Source organism: Diachasmimorpha longicaudata, chromosome 2, assembly GCF_034640455.1.
Source record: "Diachasmimorpha longicaudata isolate KC_UGA_2023 chromosome 2, iyDiaLong2, whole genome shotgun sequence".
Classification (NCBI taxonomy): Eukaryota; Metazoa; Arthropoda; class Insecta; order Hymenoptera; family Braconidae; genus Diachasmimorpha; species Diachasmimorpha longicaudata.
The window spans coordinates 9,552,309-9,570,214 of record NC_087226.1 but is presented as its reverse complement, the minus strand read 5'-3'; the positions used below and the strand labels follow the sequence as shown (position 1 = coordinate 9,570,214).

Here is a 17,906-nt window from a genome sequence, read left to right as displayed (position 1 = left end):
AATTTTTGGGAATTTGTGTTACTCATTTTTCAACGGTTCGATCGCTAATTCAATAGAAGTTTCAGCTACTGAAGTCCTCATTAATCGTTCAATATCAGAGTTAATTGTCGAGGAAATTTGATCAATATCGATATTTTATAAATAATTTTATTGATAGGATTCATATTTTAACGAAGTTGGTCTTCAGACCTCCTTTCATCAAATAAAATGAGTTTGATGACTATAATTATTAAATGATGAGGCACGTTAATTAATCTAAAGGCAGTCAATAATGATTTTTTATTGATATCGAACTGAGAATTTTCTCAATTTTGAGATAAAAAGTAGTGAGATAATAACTGGCAGAACTGGCTTGATTGAGCTTCAACAAAAATATTAGTATATTCTCATTTTATTATCTCTGCAATTGATAAAAGGTATTACTTAGCAGGAGAGTTCTCTGTATACGAAAGAGAAAGTGAACGGCAAAGAATAATTAAAAAAAGAAAAAGAAGGGAAAAGGAAAAATTGATTTAAATATAAATATGAAGCGATAAAAATATAATTAAATTGAAAAAATATATTTGAATAAAAAATTTTATTTAACTGCAATCTGTTATTTCTCTGGTCTCGGAGAAATGGAAATTGGCAGAGTAAAAAGAAAGAATATGTCACATAAAGATAAATACAGGAATAATTCCCTCTTCCACTATTTTCCTCGAGTTTATTTCCACTCCGAATGAACTTTACGCGGTCACCTGCGCAAAGATTTCTGCGCAGCGGAACTTTAACCTAACTTTAATGTCAATTTGTTTTGGTTAGAGGATCGGAGTGTCTACACGTGGATTTTCCATTACCAACTTTTGTGGATATTTGTTTATTTTATATAGAATAAAAAATAATTCAATTATGATTGAGGGGAAAGATTCAGACGCTGTGAGACGTGCGTCGTTGAAGAAACAGAAGGAGGCATTCAGAGAAAAGGAATTGCTGATTAGAAATGCACTAAATTCAGTGGTATGTCTTCAAAAGAAATAAGTCAGTCAATTTAAGTTAATAGAAATTCGATAATAAACACTATTTATACTGTGCTTGCCATTTTACCACAAAATTACTTAGTTCTTTTGTTGTTTCAGGACGGAAGTGTAAATAAGAAAATTATCTTTGATGACAGTGTAGAAGAACACGAGAATAATCATGAGGGGACGAATGCCAGTCGATCAAAGAAACGAACGTTATTTGATGACGATGATGATGATGAGAAGGACGAGTTAAGAGAGGAAGAATTCGATTTCAGTGAAAATAAGAAGACTAAGGTATACGCCCTTGGGCTATGAAATTATCTCATATCTCTAGAGATCCCCTCTTTTCATATTTTTACATTGACCAGGTGGTGACTCTTGGAAATGATCCACGTTTTGCTGTGGATAAAAGATTTTTAGGAGAAGAGGAAGAAGACAATGTGGAACAAGAAGAAAATGGAGAAGATGAGAATGAAATGACGAGCGAGAAGAATAAACAGTTAGAAATTCTGCAAAATGTTCTGGGCAAGCCTTTGACTAAGAGAACTGACACACAAGTCGCTGTGAAGAGGTAAACACAAACTTAGAAGCAATTGATATTAATGTTCAGTTTTTCTTCAGCTCACTGCACTTTTTGGTATGGGGTTGCTATGATAATTGATCATGAATAATAAATTACTAATAAGTGAGGGAATCAGAAGAACGTGGCATATTCAATTGGTTAAGGAAATCTTTCAATTTTCCCGCAGTGAGAAATCAATCTATGAATTGATATGGATAATAAGCTGACTATTCTTATTTTATTTTTGGTATATTCCTGATACTAAATTTTTAGGCTTCATTTTTTTTTATTTCAATAGAAAAAATCAAATGATTCGTTACGATCCAACCCAAGACGACCACCAGAAACATGAACTCCAGAAAGAGGAACCGCAACCCAAAAAGAAGAAGCGGAAAGCGAAAGAGTCAGTAGTAGAAGAGGAACAACCTATCCCAGTATCAACTGAAACGTTTTACTCAGTATCGGAAAATCTCACTGAGACACTCAAAGCCCCTGAGGAGTTCAGTTTACTCCAACGATTCGGGACGGCGCCTCCAGGTAGCTAACATTTCCCCAGAAACACTTTGTTACTCTTTCGAACTTTATTCAATTAAAAATATTCCTAATTTTATGGTTTTCTCATTCCCCAGAGAAGTGTAATGACGTGAATGAAAATAAAGTAGCGTCAGAGAGGAAAACCAGGTTTGGAGAGAATATTGACGCGAAAAATCCCTTTAGGTATGATTCATCCGACGATGAAGATGAGACCCCTGAGAAAAATTTTCAAACTACAAAAATGAGTGAAGAAAACGTTTCATCGAACGTTGAAGATACATTTTTCTTGAATCCTTCTGTGTTTAAAGGTATACGATCTTCATTTCTGTACACTGCACATATTTACTCATTATATCTATCGCAATTCAATTGATCCCTCTTGGTGGGCATTTTCCAGAAGCTGAAGAATTTTTCAAAAACCCTGCACCAACCAACGAATCCTTCAAAAAACTCAGAAAGGAATTGAAAGAGATCGTTCGTACAAAAGTCCGAAGGAACATACGAAAAACCCAGGTTTGGAAACGAAAGAAGATCAACCAAGTAAAACCGCGTCGTACATAATTCGACATTATCACTGTTAATTTCAAGGAAACATGGCAAATATATTTTTTATCACTGATTTGAGTTTATTTTTCATTGACTCTCATTGGCTGTCATTACGTAATTGGTTGCGCATGCGCACAAATCTACCAGCTGACAGTCGATCCTCCACTGCCTCCTCATAATACTGTGAATTTAAAGTAATTTGATTGTTTATTAACGGGCAGAGATTGACGGAGGTTTGCCATCATGCCTATGCTCTACAGTAAGTTTACTTAACCAATTACTACCCTCAAAATTTGTTAAGCTAGACCTTCACGTCTCAAAAATCATTTTTGCAGCAAAAAGGTTATCCTATATTTTTGTAATTTTTTTTTCTGTAAACATGAAAATGAAGAATTTTCGACGTTCATTTAGTTTTCGAGAGGATGAGAACAGATGGCAATTGATTAACTAATTATTTATCTTGTGAATAACCAGCTTGAATGTTTCCTAACCTACAAATCTATCTCCTAATTTTACTTTTTTTGAGAACTCAATATAGGATCACTGTTAGGGAAGGAACACTACTTGGCTTTGATGAGAAGTGAAGATGTATTTTGTAATGGGTCTCGATCGACTGTAATTATATCTTTCTTCCGAATCTGCATTAATCTATTTAGAGTTATTAAAAGTAATAATTTCTTCAACTGCAATATCTCCAACATCTAAACAGAAATAATCATAATACTTGGATGAGGTATTTTTACCCTTTTAATTCCACTGAAAAGTTTGATATTTCATTAAAGTTGCTCTATGACTGATGTCGAGGTTAAAAGTTATGAAACTTTATCTAACTTGACAATGGCCCTACAAAAAATTTCCCATTTTAACGTTCTAATGGAATCCGTAAGGTGGTAGTTCAATTGTTGCTGAGGCGTATAAAGACGACTTGTTCTTATATTGATTTGAATTACGACGAACAGATGACGGTAATCCACCACTCAGAAAATACTTCATTATCCTACATGGACCTAACTACTACGACGCACCGGAAGGCAAAAATCCCTGGGAGAAACTGTGGGGAATAAACAAATACGCCATTCTAACTTCAATATGCGCCACTGTTGGCGATGCTTTATTGATATCACAAGCGAGGAACCTCATGGAGACGATGAACGTCTTTGGTTTTTATCTGCTTCCTACTGTGGGTTTGGCAAGTACCTTTGCATCGGTCACCTACATTGCGACGAATCTTAGGGGGAAGGATGACAAGCTTAATTATGCAATTGGAGGTGAGTCTCAGAAATGTTCCGATTATCCAACGTAATGTCCGATAGAATAATTGTGCACACACGCGGACTTTTCATAACAATATTTCCGAAAACACAGAATTAAAACTGGACATAACTTCTTACTATCTTATAAGCTGAACGACTTGCCTTCTAATTCAAATGTTCAAAGTATAAATTATAAAATCCTTACCTGTCCGGATGCCTACGATTAAATGCGGCTCAAAAAAAATTCCGATGTTCGACTGCAAAAGGAGTAAAGAATTTCAATGTAGGAACAATATCCAAAAAAATGAAATGTCCTTAATTTACCATTTCGTTTTCCATTCACCGTTGATAACACATTTTCGTTTTGTATTTCAGTGGCAGCTTGCATGCCAGTACTTCATGCCTTCCAAAAGAAACAAATATTCACAATTCCAGCAACACTATTTCTATTGGCTGCAGCACTCATAAAGAAAGATTCTAAGCAAAACAACTGGAAATGGTTCAACCCAGTAACTCCGGAGTATGAGCATTACTACGACTACTCACTCGCGGGCACTGTCACTGAGTGGCCGAGAAGGCCATACTAAGCTATTCTGATATATTTTTGGAGATCAGTTAGAATTATTGCATCGATATAAATGTAAAGTTTTTCTTCATAAAATCAATTAATGGAGAATATATAATTAAAAATTGTTCAGTAGTATTTGATTTTATTTGGAAATATACATCGATTATTCACGTCTCAAAATCGTTATAAAAGGTTGGTTTTATCGTGGGAAGTAGTAGCAAAGGGAAGTTCATTCGTAGTTAACATAAATACATTTAAATTTACCATTAATATTTTCATCTTATGTTAGAGTCTCGCCTTTCGTCACCTGAAATACAAATTTAACAATAAATTATTGAACAAGTTATTCTGGAATGAATGTCGAGTTTCAGAATATTCAAGTACTTTTAATCGCATTTATAAATTGCATGACGTGAGATGATTATCGATATGAAGTACTACAGATATAGCGTGATCTTTAATCATTGAAATTGAGAATAGTCCTTTGAAAGAACGTCTCTATCATTCTAAACATTCTGAAGCAACCAGGTGGAAACAATGATCGGATCCATCAGAAACCTGATATTCAACGTTTCTCACGAAATCTGCTATCTCTAGTTCTCAATGATAATCGTGAAAAAATTGTAATGCAACCGCATTATTGAAATGAAAGGCTCGTACATTGCTTCTTTGGCTCCTTCCACTCTCCCCCAATGATTCACAACCATATAACCACATAACCTCAATACGACAATAACGGCTTCTAAAGTACCCACTTTCAAAGAAAAAAAAGTTATTATGAACAATTAACAATTAAAAGACTTACACACGCCTCCAGGTACTCAATCCTCCGTTCCAAAGTCGTCAGCTTCTCATTCAAAACAGCTAAACGAGATCTGCACGACATGTCTACCACAACCCCACCCAGATAGTCAAATTAAAATGATCACATCTATTTAATTAAACTTGTTAAGCGTGATTGCAAGAATCCTGCAGACTCACCGAAGGAGTTGAGAAAATCCGTTATTTTCTTGATGCTTCCCGTGATGACTTCAATGTATTCACGGTTAGCCCAGTCTTGCTGGATCTGTTTTTGGATTGCCTCCCTATGAACTGCCGCCATTTCTGCCCTCAAATGCTCCCAACAACTCCAGAAATGGCCCACAACTTCAATAACTTACTATTTCGCTCGATATTCACCAAACTTTTGAGTAGCTCTGTTTATGGTAGCACGTAAACAACAATTCCGATCGACTCCACATTTATTTACACAACAGAAGCAGAGATTATAGGGGAGATTGCACGCTTTGGGAACGACTTAAACGTCAAAATTTCGTACGATGGTGAACGTGCCTGTCGGTAAGGCATTATCAGCAGTACGTGGCATGCAATTCTGATGCCTAGGCACCCGAGGATTTACATGTGGCGCTCCCCTATTATGAGACGAGGTACTACGATGGCGATAGCGTCAAATGTAAGCCCCAGAACTACGTCTCTGCTTTAATCTATTCTCTTTGGTGTATTGTGTGGAGTTGGGTTAGTTCAAACGCTCCTCAACCGCGGCGTTTTCCCCGGATTTTTCTTGATAAAAAAAGGCTTTTCATCAAGTTCTTTTCTTGAATTTTTAATTGCAGCGTTCTTTCCCAGACATATTAGCAATCCAGATTGTTGATTCTGCGATTTTAGAACAGGTGGGATTGTTGGAAGGGATTTGTTTTGGAGGGGCGGATGAAACGATGTGTGCGGGGATAACGTACGTCAAACTAAATTCCAGCGGTAAGGTCTCCTAAGAGACTTTTTCAACTTTCTAGCATCGCAGGAGTGAAGATTACGGCGATATAATGGCTGAAAATTCGGGGAATTCGTCAGGACAATTGAATCAAGGTAATTTTTGAACATTACGGGAGATTTTGGAGGGGGTGGGGGACTGAGGGGTTGAAAGGTTAAAGGGTCCTAACCTGCTAATCCACTCGGCCGAAGGAATTTTGTTGAGGGAAATTTTGAAGAGTTCAATTGTCTTGATAGTATACAACGGCTCTTTTTTCAATTAGTTTTTACTGCCTCCGGACGTTGGGAGAATTTTTCAAGGATTCTGTTTTTTTTATCAAGTTTTAGGGTCTGGAAGAATGTTCAATTTTCAACATCTTGACTTTCGATCCAACAATGACATTCAGAGGGAACAATCTGGTGAGAATAGAACTTAATTCAGTTGTTTTTAATTTAGGGGGAGGAGAGTAAAATGAGTCGTTCTTAATCGTCAATATGTCTAAATCGGCAGTGTGAAATACGATAATTTTTTTTTAGTTTGAACATATCTTTGTTAGCCTTAAGAGTACAATTCATTCATGTCAATGGCATCGTTTTCTCCAGAAATATTGATGATTAGGAGCTATCCATTTTATCTCACCTTCCTCTGTTCCTTTATTTATAAACGTCAATTTCTTACATTTACTTATTGTACTACTGGGCCTCGCAGCTGATAAAAAGAGACAGCTGAAACTGTCCTTTCCCTCCCAGGGCACCAGCGTGTCTTTCTCAAACTCCACAAACTCGAGCCACTCAAACTCAACTGGATCTTCATCAACTCCCCCAGCAGCGTAAGTTCGCCAGCATGACACCATAATTACATTTATGATGGTTCTCGAGGAAATAATTTTACTTTCCTTTTAGACGTCCGATTCTACCCCTGCCTTTGCCCAAGCTTCCAACTAGACCAAGGACAGCTCCAGAACCAACCCATTTCCCTGATAAGGCTAGGTAAGGAATCTTATCTAGAAGTATTTTTTCCAGTTAGTTGTATAATCTTTTCAAACCCGTTATCAACGCAGTAAATTTATTGAGTAGATTCCTTTGTTATTTTAAAGCGATTCAAGTCCTTCTGATTTTTAATTTATGGAAATTAGCGTTAGAAGTTTGCAGCTTAACATTGACATCCTCATATTGCCAATCACATTTTATGCAGTGCTGAAAATATTCCAACCCATCCTATTTCATTCAAAGGGACAAACTCAGGATGTGCCAGTCAATACAAAGCACTGGTAAACTACAACTCTCACCAGATACAGTTTATGATTTTACATCAGAAGATCTCCAAGATGTGGGTGAAATTGGCAGAGGGGGGTTTGGCACTGTAAATAAGATGATACATAGGATAAGCAATACTGTTATGGCTGTGAAGGTAAAATTAACATCATCTCCATCCACCTTCTCCTTACGACAAGATTTATGTGAAAAATAAAATAATAATGGATGTTGCAGAGAATTCGTTCGACGGTGGACGAGAGGGAACAGAATCAATTACTGATGGACCTTGAGGTAGTGATGAAGTCAAACGAGTGTCCATGCATCGTGCAATTTTATGGAGCTTTATTCAAGGAGGGTGACTGTTGGATATGTATGGAATTAATGGACACATCGCTAGACAAATTTTACAAATTTATTTATGAGAGATTGAATAAAAGGATACCAGAGTGCATACTTGGTAAAATAACGGTGGCAACTGTCAAAGCACTCAATTACTTGAAGGAGAAGTTGAGGATAATTCATCGTGATGTTAAACCGAGTAATATACTCCTGGACAGGCGTGGGAATATCAAATTGTGTGACTTTGGCATTTCCGGACAGCTTGTCGATTCCATTGCCAGGACTCGAGATGCTGGCTGCAGACCGTACATGGCGGTGAGTCTAAAGAATGAGAAATTATTTTGAAAACGATATTATGTAATTATGAAGGGGTTCAATCTAATGAATTTATTGCTATCGTTGGATTGTCAGCCCGAACGTATAGATCCTCAACGAGCACGGGGCTACGATGTGAGGAGTGATGTTTGGTCATTGGGAATCACTCTGATGGAAGTTGCTACCGGTTATTTTCCATATCCAAAGTGGAATTCTGTTTTTGAACAACTGTATCAGGTTGTTCAGGGGGATCCACCGAGACTATCACCTAATGGAAATGGCAATCATTTCACTGCTGAGTTTGTCAATTTTGTTAATACATGGTAAGTGGCAATTCAGATAATTGAAAACAGAATGTTTATTACGAATTCTTCATAACTTTATACATTAGCGCATCAGAGATTAATATACATTATAATAACACGAGACGACGCGGAAGAATTAAAATGTCTTTGTACAGATTTCAGTCATTGTATTTATAAATACAACTTCGTAAACATTAAAAAAAAGAGACTTTAGCTACATGTACTTTTGACATACAATAATTAACGAATTAACAAATGTACTTTGAATTAATTTACAGTTTAATAAAAGAAGAGAATCAGCGTCCAAAGTACAACAAACTCCTGGAGCATCCTTTTATTCGTAGATCAGAGGAGAGTCAGGTTGATGTTGCGGCATACATCGGTGGAATATTAGACAATATGGCTAACAATGGTGTTACGCCTTTTACAACCAACCAGCCTTAAATCCACGGTATTGAGTGATGAGTAATTAATTATTGAAAATTCGTAAGCGTTAGATACATTGCAAAATTCATGGGCTGTAACCATCTAGCGTGCTTAGAGTCCATTCGTTGTCCCGCTTTAGAGACTGTACCGTCGTCGTGTCGTGTCCTCAATTAAAAAAAAAATGAAATTACTGAAGAAAGATGAAAAATAATTATGAAAATAATAAATTGATCGTGGAGCTAAGGAGTTATTAATTGCAAGAAATACTCGTATTTTATAGCGAGTAGAGGATGATTTTTATGCCTGCGTAGAGACATCAAAGTGGACACTGGAGTTTTTTATTCATGGCAATGTGTCCCATCATCTGGATGATTACAGAATATGCGTTTATCAGCGGTAAGTTAATGCAAATTGTAAATATGCCAATGGCAAGACCAGAGCATTTCCAACTCATGGAAATTATGAATTTTTCACAGTTTGTGTGAAAGTTTTAATTGTTTTTCAATAGGTGATTATATTCCATTGAGATGTATTTTTTTAATTTTGTCTGCATTTTTTTAATGCTCGTGGGACATTGTTGCTATGATTAAAACAAAATCAATTGTAAAATTTTTTCCTACAGATGATTAATAGGTCCTGGAAAACATCGCTTTTAATCACATTTTAAATGATAATTAAATTTAATATAAATACCTCGGAAGGAAATGATTGAGTGCATATTGAGGGTGTGCTATCAATAACTCAAAATTATTGGCAATTTCGAAATAGCTCACGCAACTTCTAGCGATTGACGATTTAAAAATAGAATCATTTGAACTATTAACTGTATACCCTCAATATTAACGCGATAATTTTGTCACAATTATTGAGCACGGGATGAATCATTTCACGTTTTATAAAGAGTTAATAGTGTAATGTATCCAGATGCATAGATAATTATACGAATTTTATTTACATTACTATTTTTTTCGTCAATATTTAGTACCAGGTACTTGAAAATTTTTGATCATTGTGGTGAGTTATTTGCAGAGATATGCTTATTACCGATGTTGAATAAATGAGAATGAAGAAAATATACTATAATGTAAGTGATAATAAATACCTGAATATTGATTATGGATTGACTCATTATTATTCCACATCCTTTTATCCACTGCTTTTGCAACAATCCGGGCCCTTTGTACAATTTTTTTTAAAGCCATGAATCAGTTTCCAAATGCACATAACGTAAATTATTCTTTATACTCCATAACAACTATTGAAAAAGTAAAAAATGAAGATTTATTGAAAGGAAGGACTGTGCTTATAGTATTGAATATTGTACCTCTCAATAGTTTTCTTTTCATTTCACTTTCCGAAAAAATATCTATCTTGAGGACTCTTTAAATGCAAAGTGGAAATAAAAAAAAAATGAAGGAGGGTCGATGCTCAAGCACCGTGACGACAATCTGCGGGTCCAGGTGGTCACAGATAATTAAAAGAAAAAAAATTGAAATAAAATAAAATGAATGGGGAAGAGGGCAAATTTCATTCATATTTCGATGTTTTATTCTGGAGAAATAGCGTTGGGGCTTTTTTTATTACATTATAATTTAGATGTGGCTCTCAGCTGGTGATGTATAATGATTGTGGGTAACCTGTCGTCGTGATGTTGGGCATTGATAGGGCTCGTACCTGTTCCCAGGTGCCGGAGAATATGGCCGGCTGGGGCATAGAACGACCAGAGGGGTCGAACGCTCAGTTACTGAGGGGATGGTGGTAACTGCGGACGTTCCGACAACCGCTCTTTTAACTATTTACTTGATACCGTGAATCCAACATTTCCTATATTATTTTAACTCGACAATCCACACAAATCGTATCTGTTCGTTGGAATTTATGATTATTTTATTCTCCTCTTGTGAAGTGCCCGGAGAAAAATTCAATTGTGGAATTCCCAGACCTGGACATTCCATCGGAGGCTAAAATAAAATATCAGGTGCGTAATTGTCCTCAGAGATGTCGAATATAAGTGAAGAGTTCATTTGTTCGGAATTGAATAGAATTATTTTTAATTCTTCGGGAAAAATTTACTGGTCACCGCTGCTGCAGCCCAGGGGGTAAATCAATTCTCCTGAATAATTTATAACACCGTCGGAAACTATAGTTGGACGCACCGAGTCTATATCCGGCTGTTAGCAATGATATTATTGATAATAATTGAGTGTCTTTGGCTTTAGGTCCGTCCATTCAAATAAGTCCACATCATCCCTATGCCTGTGACCTATTGCCGCTTTCCCCTGGGGTAAATATAAAGCTGACCTGACCACCACGTGCGTCAAGGAAAAAACTATCGTAATGGGGGGTTGACTGCTACGTCGTTCACCAATTGCGTATTCATTGCCAATCTATGTTCAGAAGAGAATTTGTCTTCGAGAAGACCAGCGGACGAAAGGGGCAGGTGAATTATCTCCTGGGGATCAATATCTAACGTAACAAATTGTGGGGAATATTCTGGGAAAAAAACCAATTGATTGGGGCTTGACGCTGCAGGTTGATAGGGGTGAGTCACAAGTTGATGTCTAGATAACGACTGGTGATGCACAGACGAATATTTCTAGTTGAAGTTACCCCTAATGTTTACGAATCGTACAATCGCTCGTGATTCCCAGAAAAATGACTGATTGCAGCCCGAATTTCGTTGAATGTTCCTTACAATTAACTTTCTACTAGATAACATTTAAAAATTGCAAAAAGAAATGTTAAAAGTTAGTCTATCATTTACGCGAAACCTCCCGAAAGGCCATTCCGCCACAAGTTTATATTTGTTTACGTTTTTTATCAAATATTCCTGCTATTCCCGCGTTGGAAGTTCATGAAATTTCTGATTTTAATAAAAAAATATTTGTTTTAGTTTAGTCTAGGCTAGTTCACATTTAAAAAACCAAATAAAGTATGGGGTAAATAGAAAGAATGTAATTTTTTTTCTTCAAAGTATCACGCATTATAGTCTTACAATTTATCGCATTCTTTATTCGGCTTGTCGATAAGATTATTTCTAAAGGCACGATTTCGAAAATTCAGGGGTGAATTCCTATATAAATTTCTATCTAGCTGTTCCAACAAGGGTTTTTTTTTATCCAAGGACCTGACATTTCCCGAAAATTATTAATCATTCTATTCAAGAATAGAACTTGGATGAAATTTAGAACACAAATATTATAACTCTTCTATACATTGAAAACAAAAATTATCTCCGTCGAAAAGATGAAAAATGAACGAAAATTGTTCTTCGGATAATCAATAATAATGTGCTTGACTGCAAGTCAAAAAATCCTTCCCAAAGCACGAGTTCGAGCTTATGGTTTTTTGGTTTTAAACCAGTTGACCCAACAAGTTATTTATACGCAAATGGATATTTTTTACGGCAACAATTCCACCTTTTGCTTTCTAGAATTACAAACAGTGATTTTTTGCAACGCTGATTCTCCATAAATTATATTTTTATGGTCTGACAAGGAAGGCTTTCAAATGCCTGACATCCTCAGAAAGCTATTGATCCTAGAAAAACCTTTTCTTACAGAGGGTAGGGTAATTTTACCGAAGATCCAAAATGGCGCACCGATAATTGCATTTTTCAGAGGAGCCCCAGTAACCGGGGTATCTCCGCACATATTCTCCCTTCGTTAAAAACCCCTCGACCAATGATAGTGAAGCTCTCGGGCTATCTTCCACACTATTCGTGTCTCCTGGCGTCGACTGGACGGGGCGTTTTTCCCCTTCTGATCATCCATAGGCGGTTCTCACTACCTCCCACGTCGATAAATGGACGCTGGAGGGTAGCCAAAGATCCCCGACATCATGGTCTTCATTTTTTTTTCTCTCAAACTTATATTTCACGCTTGTGGTTTTGCCATGAGGGGTTGATAGAGCATTCATTGCGCGTGCTGGAAACACGTGGCAAGACATCCGGCTCACCTGGGGACCCGTCATTACCCCCAAGAAACAATAATAAGACTTACGAAATCATCCCTCCGTGACACGTTTCAACGCACGTGGAAACATTTGTTAGTCACAATGTGTTACGGATAAATAAGTAATGGCTTGACCCAGTGACGCATGATGAAAATTCCAGGCGTCGTGGCTCATCGTGGGGGCCTCAGAGGATCGATCCTGAGTACTATACCACAACCCCAACTTCGATGGGTAAATTGTTCAGGCATTTGCAGCCGTGTCATTGGAATTTTTGCACTTTCCCTCCAAGTTGTTAAGGTTTTTATTGATTTCGCTTGTCCTTGCACTTGGGGTTTTCATCTTTGATCGACGATATCAGTAAGTCATGAGTCCAGTTGAAGACTATTGTCGTGAAATAATGCATTAACGGCGTCGGCAATAGAAATATCACGAGTCAATCGAATAACTTGGAATTTCCTAAGGAGATACGGACTCACCCCCATTTTGAATCTGCATTCTATGTTTTCCTAATTTTGGTAAATCAATCTAAAAGTAATAGAATGGTTCGCCATCATTCAATTAAGATTTATTCTAAAATCAAAAATATCTGGCCCTGCTTAACAATCAATATATCCCGACCCAATGGTACGACGGTAATGAGTCGGATGTCATTTTAAAGTAGAGAAAATCCCTTTCAAAGGGGGGGAAAAAATTCTGAATTTGACTCTGTCAATCCGTATCAATCGATATTTAATATATATCGAGGTAAAAGTGACAGAATAGTGCAATATCCGTAAATGAAACGTCATTTTAAACTTTAAAAAAATCCCATCGACCTGGGGAAGAAATCTATCGCTTCCGGATAATCAACATTTCAAAATGGTCCATGAAAAAATAAAAAATATTTGGGAGTGCAGGTAGTGGACAGTTGTGTGGCGTCAACGATACTCGGGGGTTCAAGTGAGCGTGTCTGGGCTGCCGGGTGTACAAAGTCCACCTGCGAAAGAACGTAGCACCTGTCGGCGACGCCGCACGCGCACCACCCCTATTGCGCCAGGGGGGGATCGCCCGTGTACAGAGAATTACGTCTACAGTGGGATAGCCACCCTATGCTTGACACCCCTCGTCGGTCAGCCAAAGAGGCTTTTCCAGTTGTTCCTGCACATCGAAAGTTGTAGTTGAAGTATTTTTTTTTTTCCAAGTCCACGTCAGTCTTTTTGGAGCGTTCGATCGGGCAGTTCTTTCACTTCGTTTGAGGTCCGGACATTTTGATGGGTGAATGGTGGTAATGGGGCTGTGAATGATGTCTAACGTCCAATCGACTTTTTATTTGCAGAGATTCTGGGTTATGAAGAAGGAGAGGGAGTGAAATATGAAGGGGGAGAGGGCTGTTAATAATTCAGACCATGTGGCGTCTTCCAACTATTTGGAGAACATGGAGACAGATGGCTTTGGGGTTGAGGCGGAATTGACGAGTCTCTCCTGGCTGCAATCACTGGACATTACTAGCGCGTCGAGTTTACCTACGCCACCATGTTCACCATCGCCACCACCACCGGTAGTGCGACGGCCACCAAAGAAAATGTCACCTCTTCTGAAAGCTGAAATTGGTGAGTCTGAGGGAACATTCGATTGATAAAAAAAATTAAAATGGAAGAGCTATTCTCTTCTACCACATTTTCTATTCTGATGTATTTTGTGGAAATTCTGCGAATTACACAAGTTCCGCGTCATTTTTAGTGAATGAATATTTTATGTAGGTTATTGGTATGACATTAATTTGGTGATAATAATACTCTAATGCTCTTGCTAATAGACCTGGCTGAGAATGCTGAGAAATACCAGACAGATCCAGATGCTAAACCACCGTTTTCATACGCAACGTTAATCTGTCTCGCCATGCGGGCCCACAACAACAAACTCACCCTCTCCAATATCTACGCGTGGATAAGGGAGAACTTCATGTATTATAGAAATGCTGATCCGGCGTGGCAGGTAAATGACACAAAAATTTCCTCTTAATTCTCATATATGAGATGAATTCCAAATCTAAAAAGTTCTAGTGAAAGGGGCCCTATTATGCCTGAAGAAATGGAAAATCCGTTTAATCTTCAGTGCCATTCGATAATTACAGTGCTCAAATAATTTGTATTATAAAATCCCTCGCTATGCTAATGAGACTCAAAAACTATTGGTATTTTTTAAATTTTAGAACTCAATCCGACACAATTTATCCCTCAACAAATGTTTCGTGAAATTACCGCGATCGAAGGATGAGCCTGGTAAGGGTGGCTTTTGGAAGCTGGATTTGGAGAGATTAGAGGAGGGCAAGAGGACCAGAAGACGACCGACAACATCGCGCTACAGTCGTCCGCGGAAAAATGACAACGAATCCGCACCCCCAAAGAAATCCAATCCAACACTGTACGAGACTCCCCCGAGTAGTGTTTCCCCACCGATTCCCGACAGTCTACCGGAGGTGCCTGAATCCACTCAAGTAAGTTTAACGGAAGACGATCTCACGGGTTTGCTGATCGCGACCGTCGGCTGGGACGAGAACCAACTCGATCTTCTCGATTCTCTCCTGGATTCTTTATAAATTTTGTCGGAGGGACATTATCTCGCCTTTTGGAATGATTGAAGAAACATTGGAGGCTCATTAACCCAAAGATTAATATTACATTAACAGTAGTTCGAGACCAATCAGCGTGATGCCTAGGGAATTTACATCCTACTTTAATTGATCGCTCGATAAGTTGAATATTTTTGACATTTGACAATTCATGAATGCAGAGTAATTCGAAATGTGCCTTTAAAATTGAGAAAAAATTATAGTTCTTTGTTGAAACAGATATATATCTCAGTAGCGAAGTGATTGATAATTTCACATTTAATCATTTTGGAAATGTTAAGTTATTTAAATAATAAATTAATTGCCAGATACCAGTCAATTGACTTCTGATGGCGTTTGAAGTTATTGAGGGAATTTGGGGTTTAATCATTCGTTTCCATTGAAATTATTTGAATACTGGGTGTGACATCTTAACACTTCGCTAATGATCACATTTCGATATAATTGCGGCGAACATGTTGCTGTAAATTATTATTACGTTATGTATATTCTTTTATTTCCGTATTTTGTGCATTAAAGTACAGAGCAAACTGAGCGTAGAATCAAAAATAACTGTAGAAAGTGGAGAAGGGTTTTTAAAATCATCTTATTTAGGGATAGAGATTTAATTAACAATATTTTTTCGATCATTTGCAGTTGTTTCCAATGTATAAATTGCTAATACGCAACTAGTTACGTTTCACCACGTTTACTACCATCAGTGTGATGCGATGATTTTAAGTTGAGTGTGTTTTACTCTTGATTGAAAATGCCTTTCAAATATCCGTCCAATTAGACATGAAATTAACTGTATGATATACAACAAGTGAAAGAGTTCCCGCGAACCTTTCGCATTCGATTGGAGTGTGGAAATAGTCAGTAAAGATTATTTATAAATAAAATATTTAAGAGTGCCTCGCGTTCCATTGTATCTCCATTTCTCTTGTACTATATGATATATTTATTAATTGATTATTTGTATTATTAGTAAACACGTAATAATAATGATATGCAATTAATAGTCGACTAATGATTTACCTTTTTTGGCTGAATTCGTTCTCTCCATTCGTTTGTTCATTTCATTTTCAGAATAAATGGCAGATTATTCATTTGCACAATTTTACTATATTTGTTGGAAGTACATTTCATAAGGCCCATTAGCTCAGTTGGTTAGAGCGTCGTGCTAATAACGCGAAAGTCGCGGGTTCGATCCCCTCATGGGCCAAATTTTTGCATTTACAATATTAATTTTGTTGCCATCCACTTAAATAAATACAGTGGTAAATAATAATTTTTATCTATAATTATCATCCACTAATTTGACAAAATCCAGTGTGTCTGATCATGGATTTCCATTTCTACTGTATTGCCGTGAATGATTTTACTACTTGTTGCTAATACTGCACTGAACTACTCCGCGAGAGGGCTGTTCTTATCGACGGAGTAGAACTGTCTGTTCACACGACTCGACAATTGAACCTGACCATTTGACCCGGTGATTCAGAATATACGTCCATATCTTTGTAAATATTTTTTCTGGCCTTCACATATATCTATTCTTAGCCTTTTATCATAAATAAGAGATTTCATTGAAAACTTAATCGGTTGCTGATAACAGACAAAACTTGTCTGCGCTAACGTGTCCGTTTCTACTTCTCTGTAGGTAATCGATTGAGTACACGTACCAACCTCGATTAATCAATCTCATGATGAAAGCCTCATCGATAAATTTTAACTTATCGCGTATGACTCTTTTACTAAATCATTAAACAAAAGGGTTTGCTATTCGCTGTTATTACCTCAGAAATTATTTTGGAGCATCTGAAAAGTTGTCTGCCCCAACGTGTAAATTTCTACTCCGCGCCTAGCGAGGCTCATGAGCTGGAACTGCATTTCAATTATAATTTGTTAGTTACTCAATTGTGGTCGGGTTCTCATAATTGTATTTTCAGCGGGGATTCACCTGTAATGCACCAGAGTTTATAAACACGTATACGTTTATCCTATTAAATCAGTATTGAAGTCCATAGACAGTGATAATTTCCGTGATTACGTGAGATAAAGGCCGAATCAGTCGGGGCTTAACTGCACTGGATTCCCCGCGCAATTTGCCCTAGTGTTGCGATGCTCTCATTGTATAGGCGATTATTCGCTGGAATATAAATAAACTAAACATCACCGAAGATTAAACGATTTATCTGAACGTTATCACCGTGTTATCGGGACTATTTATCTTCTACTCAAATAATCATTCTGGACGGAGTATGACATAATTAATAATAAAAAGGATCTCCTGACATTGCAAATGTGGAACCTATTTGACTCTTCTGAATGTCATTCACCGATTTTATTATAAAGAAATGTAGAACCACATCTTACCAACAAGTCCAGAGACGTGGGTTTTTGGACATCGCAAGCATTTGTATTTTTTTCGGGGGAATCGAGATAACGTCATTGACCATGCATTTTGCGGCTCATCACGTCGCTATGGATCCGGAAGTCCAGAGGAA

General features: G+C 37.2%; 5 protein-coding genes and 1 non-coding gene across 9 annotated transcripts; 5 read left to right on the top strand and 1 right to left on the bottom strand.

Annotated features, from left to right (window-relative positions):
* Positions 1 to 783: 783 nt before the first annotated feature.
* LOC135159821 (probable RNA-binding protein CG14230) lies at positions 784 to 2,716 on the top strand. Its single transcript, XM_064115898.1, has 6 exons — positions 784 to 996; positions 1,116 to 1,295; positions 1,370 to 1,572; positions 1,862 to 2,100; positions 2,193 to 2,405; positions 2,495 to 2,716. The coding sequence occupies exons 1-6, from the start codon at positions 889 to 891 to the stop codon at positions 2,656 to 2,658; spliced, it is 1,107 nt and encodes a 368-aa protein (XP_063971968.1). The 5' UTR covers positions 784 to 888; the 3' UTR covers positions 2,659 to 2,716.
* Positions 2,717 to 2,753: 37 nt separating this feature from the next.
* LOC135159826 (uncharacterized) lies at positions 2,754 to 4,589 on the top strand. The gene is made up of 3 exons (XM_064115904.1): positions 2,754 to 2,902; positions 3,603 to 3,911; positions 4,272 to 4,589. The coding sequence occupies exons 1-3, from the start codon at positions 2,887 to 2,889 to the stop codon at positions 4,481 to 4,483; spliced, it is 537 nt and encodes a 178-aa protein (XP_063971974.1). The 5' UTR covers positions 2,754 to 2,886; the 3' UTR covers positions 4,484 to 4,589.
* Hspc300 (Haematopoietic stem/progenitor cell protein 300) lies at positions 4,587 to 5,775 on the bottom strand. The gene is made up of 3 exons (XM_064115905.1): positions 5,446 to 5,775; positions 5,270 to 5,352; positions 4,587 to 4,771 (listed from the first exon to the last, which is right to left on the bottom strand). The coding sequence occupies exons 1-3, from the start codon at positions 5,564 to 5,566 to the stop codon at positions 4,745 to 4,747; spliced, it is 231 nt and encodes a 76-aa protein (XP_063971975.1). The 5' UTR covers positions 5,567 to 5,775; the 3' UTR covers positions 4,587 to 4,744.
* A 191-nt stretch (positions 5,776 to 5,966) lies between these two features.
* LOC135159815 (dual specificity mitogen-activated protein kinase kinase 4) lies at positions 5,967 to 9,968 on the top strand. Of its 2 annotated transcripts, XM_064115887.1 has the most exons (9): positions 5,967 to 6,327; positions 6,553 to 6,630; positions 6,920 to 7,040; positions 7,114 to 7,200; positions 7,444 to 7,621; positions 7,702 to 8,121; positions 8,218 to 8,444; positions 8,705 to 8,877; positions 9,133 to 9,968. In XM_064115887.1, the coding sequence occupies exons 1-8, from the start codon at positions 6,285 to 6,287 to the stop codon at positions 8,868 to 8,870; spliced, it is 1,320 nt and encodes a 439-aa protein (XP_063971957.1). In that variant the 5' UTR covers positions 5,967 to 6,284; the 3' UTR covers positions 8,871 to 8,877; positions 9,133 to 9,968. The 2 variants fall into 2 exon arrangements, with proteins under 2 accessions (XP_063971957.1, XP_063971956.1); XM_064115886.1 differs by having other exon boundaries at positions 5,968 to 6,327; positions 8,705 to 9,968.
* A 619-nt stretch (positions 9,969 to 10,587) lies between these two features.
* LOC135159822 (forkhead box protein J1-B-like) lies at positions 10,588 to 16,310 on the top strand. 3 transcript variants are annotated; one of them, XM_064115900.1, is made up of 5 exons: positions 10,588 to 10,830; positions 11,072 to 11,394; positions 14,122 to 14,395; positions 14,602 to 14,780; positions 14,998 to 16,310. In XM_064115900.1, the coding sequence occupies exons 3-5, from the start codon at positions 14,158 to 14,160 to the stop codon at positions 15,382 to 15,384; spliced, it is 804 nt and encodes a 267-aa protein (XP_063971970.1). In that variant the 5' UTR covers positions 10,588 to 10,830; positions 11,072 to 11,394; positions 14,122 to 14,157; the 3' UTR covers positions 15,385 to 16,310. The 3 variants fall into 3 exon arrangements, with proteins under 3 accessions (XP_063971970.1, XP_063971969.1, XP_063971971.1); XM_064115899.1 differs by lacking the exon at positions 11,072 to 11,394; XM_064115901.1 differs by lacking the exons at positions 10,588 to 10,830; positions 11,072 to 11,394 and adding an exon at positions 13,507 to 14,042.
* A 237-nt stretch (positions 16,311 to 16,547) lies between these two features.
* Trnai-aau (transfer RNA isoleucine (anticodon AAU)) lies at positions 16,548 to 16,621 on the top strand. Its single transcript has one exon. It is a non-coding gene; the product is annotated as a tRNA-Ile (tRNA).
* Positions 16,622 to 17,906: the final 1,285 nt, after the last annotated feature.

What these genes read in the sequence shown, in the direction of transcription:
- LOC135159821 (XM_064115898.1), top strand. Translation starts at nt 889, where the DNA reads ATGATTGAGGGGAAAGATTCAGACGCTGTGAGACGTGCGTCGTTGAAG. An exon ending in GTGAAAATAAGAAGACTAAG is followed by an intron (nt 1,296 to 1,369) that starts GTATACGCCCTT and finishes TACATTGACCAG; the next exon opens with GTGGTGACTCTTGGAAATGA. An exon ending in ATTCGGGACGGCGCCTCCAG is followed by an intron (nt 2,101 to 2,192) that starts GTAGCTAACATT and finishes CTCATTCCCCAG; the next exon opens with AGAAGTGTAATGACGTGAAT.
- LOC135159826 (XM_064115904.1), top strand. An exon ending in GCTTAATTATGCAATTGGAG is followed by an intron (nt 3,912 to 4,271) that starts GTGAGTCTCAGA and finishes TTTGTATTTCAG; the next exon opens with TGGCAGCTTGCATGCCAGTA.
- Hspc300 (XM_064115905.1), bottom strand. Translation starts at nt 5,566, where the DNA reads ATGGCGGCAGTTCATAGGGAGGCAATCCAAAAACAGATCCAGCAAGAC. An exon ending in GGATTTTCTCAACTCCTTCG is followed by an intron (nt 5,353 to 5,445) that starts GTGAGTCTGCAG and finishes GGGTTGTGGTAG; the next exon opens with ACATGTCGTGCAGATCTCGT. An exon ending in TTGAGTACCTGGAGGCGTGT is followed by an intron (nt 4,772 to 5,269) that starts GTAAGTCTTTTA and finishes TTTGTATTTCAG; the next exon opens with GTGACGAAAGGCGAGACTCT.
- LOC135159815 (XM_064115887.1), top strand. Translation starts at nt 6,285, where the DNA reads ATGGCTGAAAATTCGGGGAATTCGTCAGGACAATTGAATCAAG. An exon ending in CATTCAGAGGGAACAATCTG is followed by an intron (nt 6,631 to 6,919) that starts GTGAGAATAGAA and finishes TGGGCCTCGCAG; the next exon opens with CTGATAAAAAGAGACAGCTG. An exon ending in GCTGCAGACCGTACATGGCG is followed by an intron (nt 8,122 to 8,217) that starts GTGAGTCTAAAG and finishes TTGGATTGTCAG; the next exon opens with CCCGAACGTATAGATCCTCA.
- LOC135159822 (XM_064115899.1), top strand. Translation starts at nt 14,158, where the DNA reads ATGAAGGGGGAGAGGGCTGTTAATAATTCAGACCATGTGGCGTCTTCC. An exon ending in TCTTCTGAAAGCTGAAATTG is followed by an intron (nt 14,396 to 14,601) that starts GTGAGTCTGAGG and finishes TCTTGCTAATAG; the next exon opens with ACCTGGCTGAGAATGCTGAG. An exon ending in ATGCTGATCCGGCGTGGCAG is followed by an intron (nt 14,781 to 14,997) that starts GTAAATGACACA and finishes TTTAAATTTTAG; the next exon opens with AACTCAATCCGACACAATTT.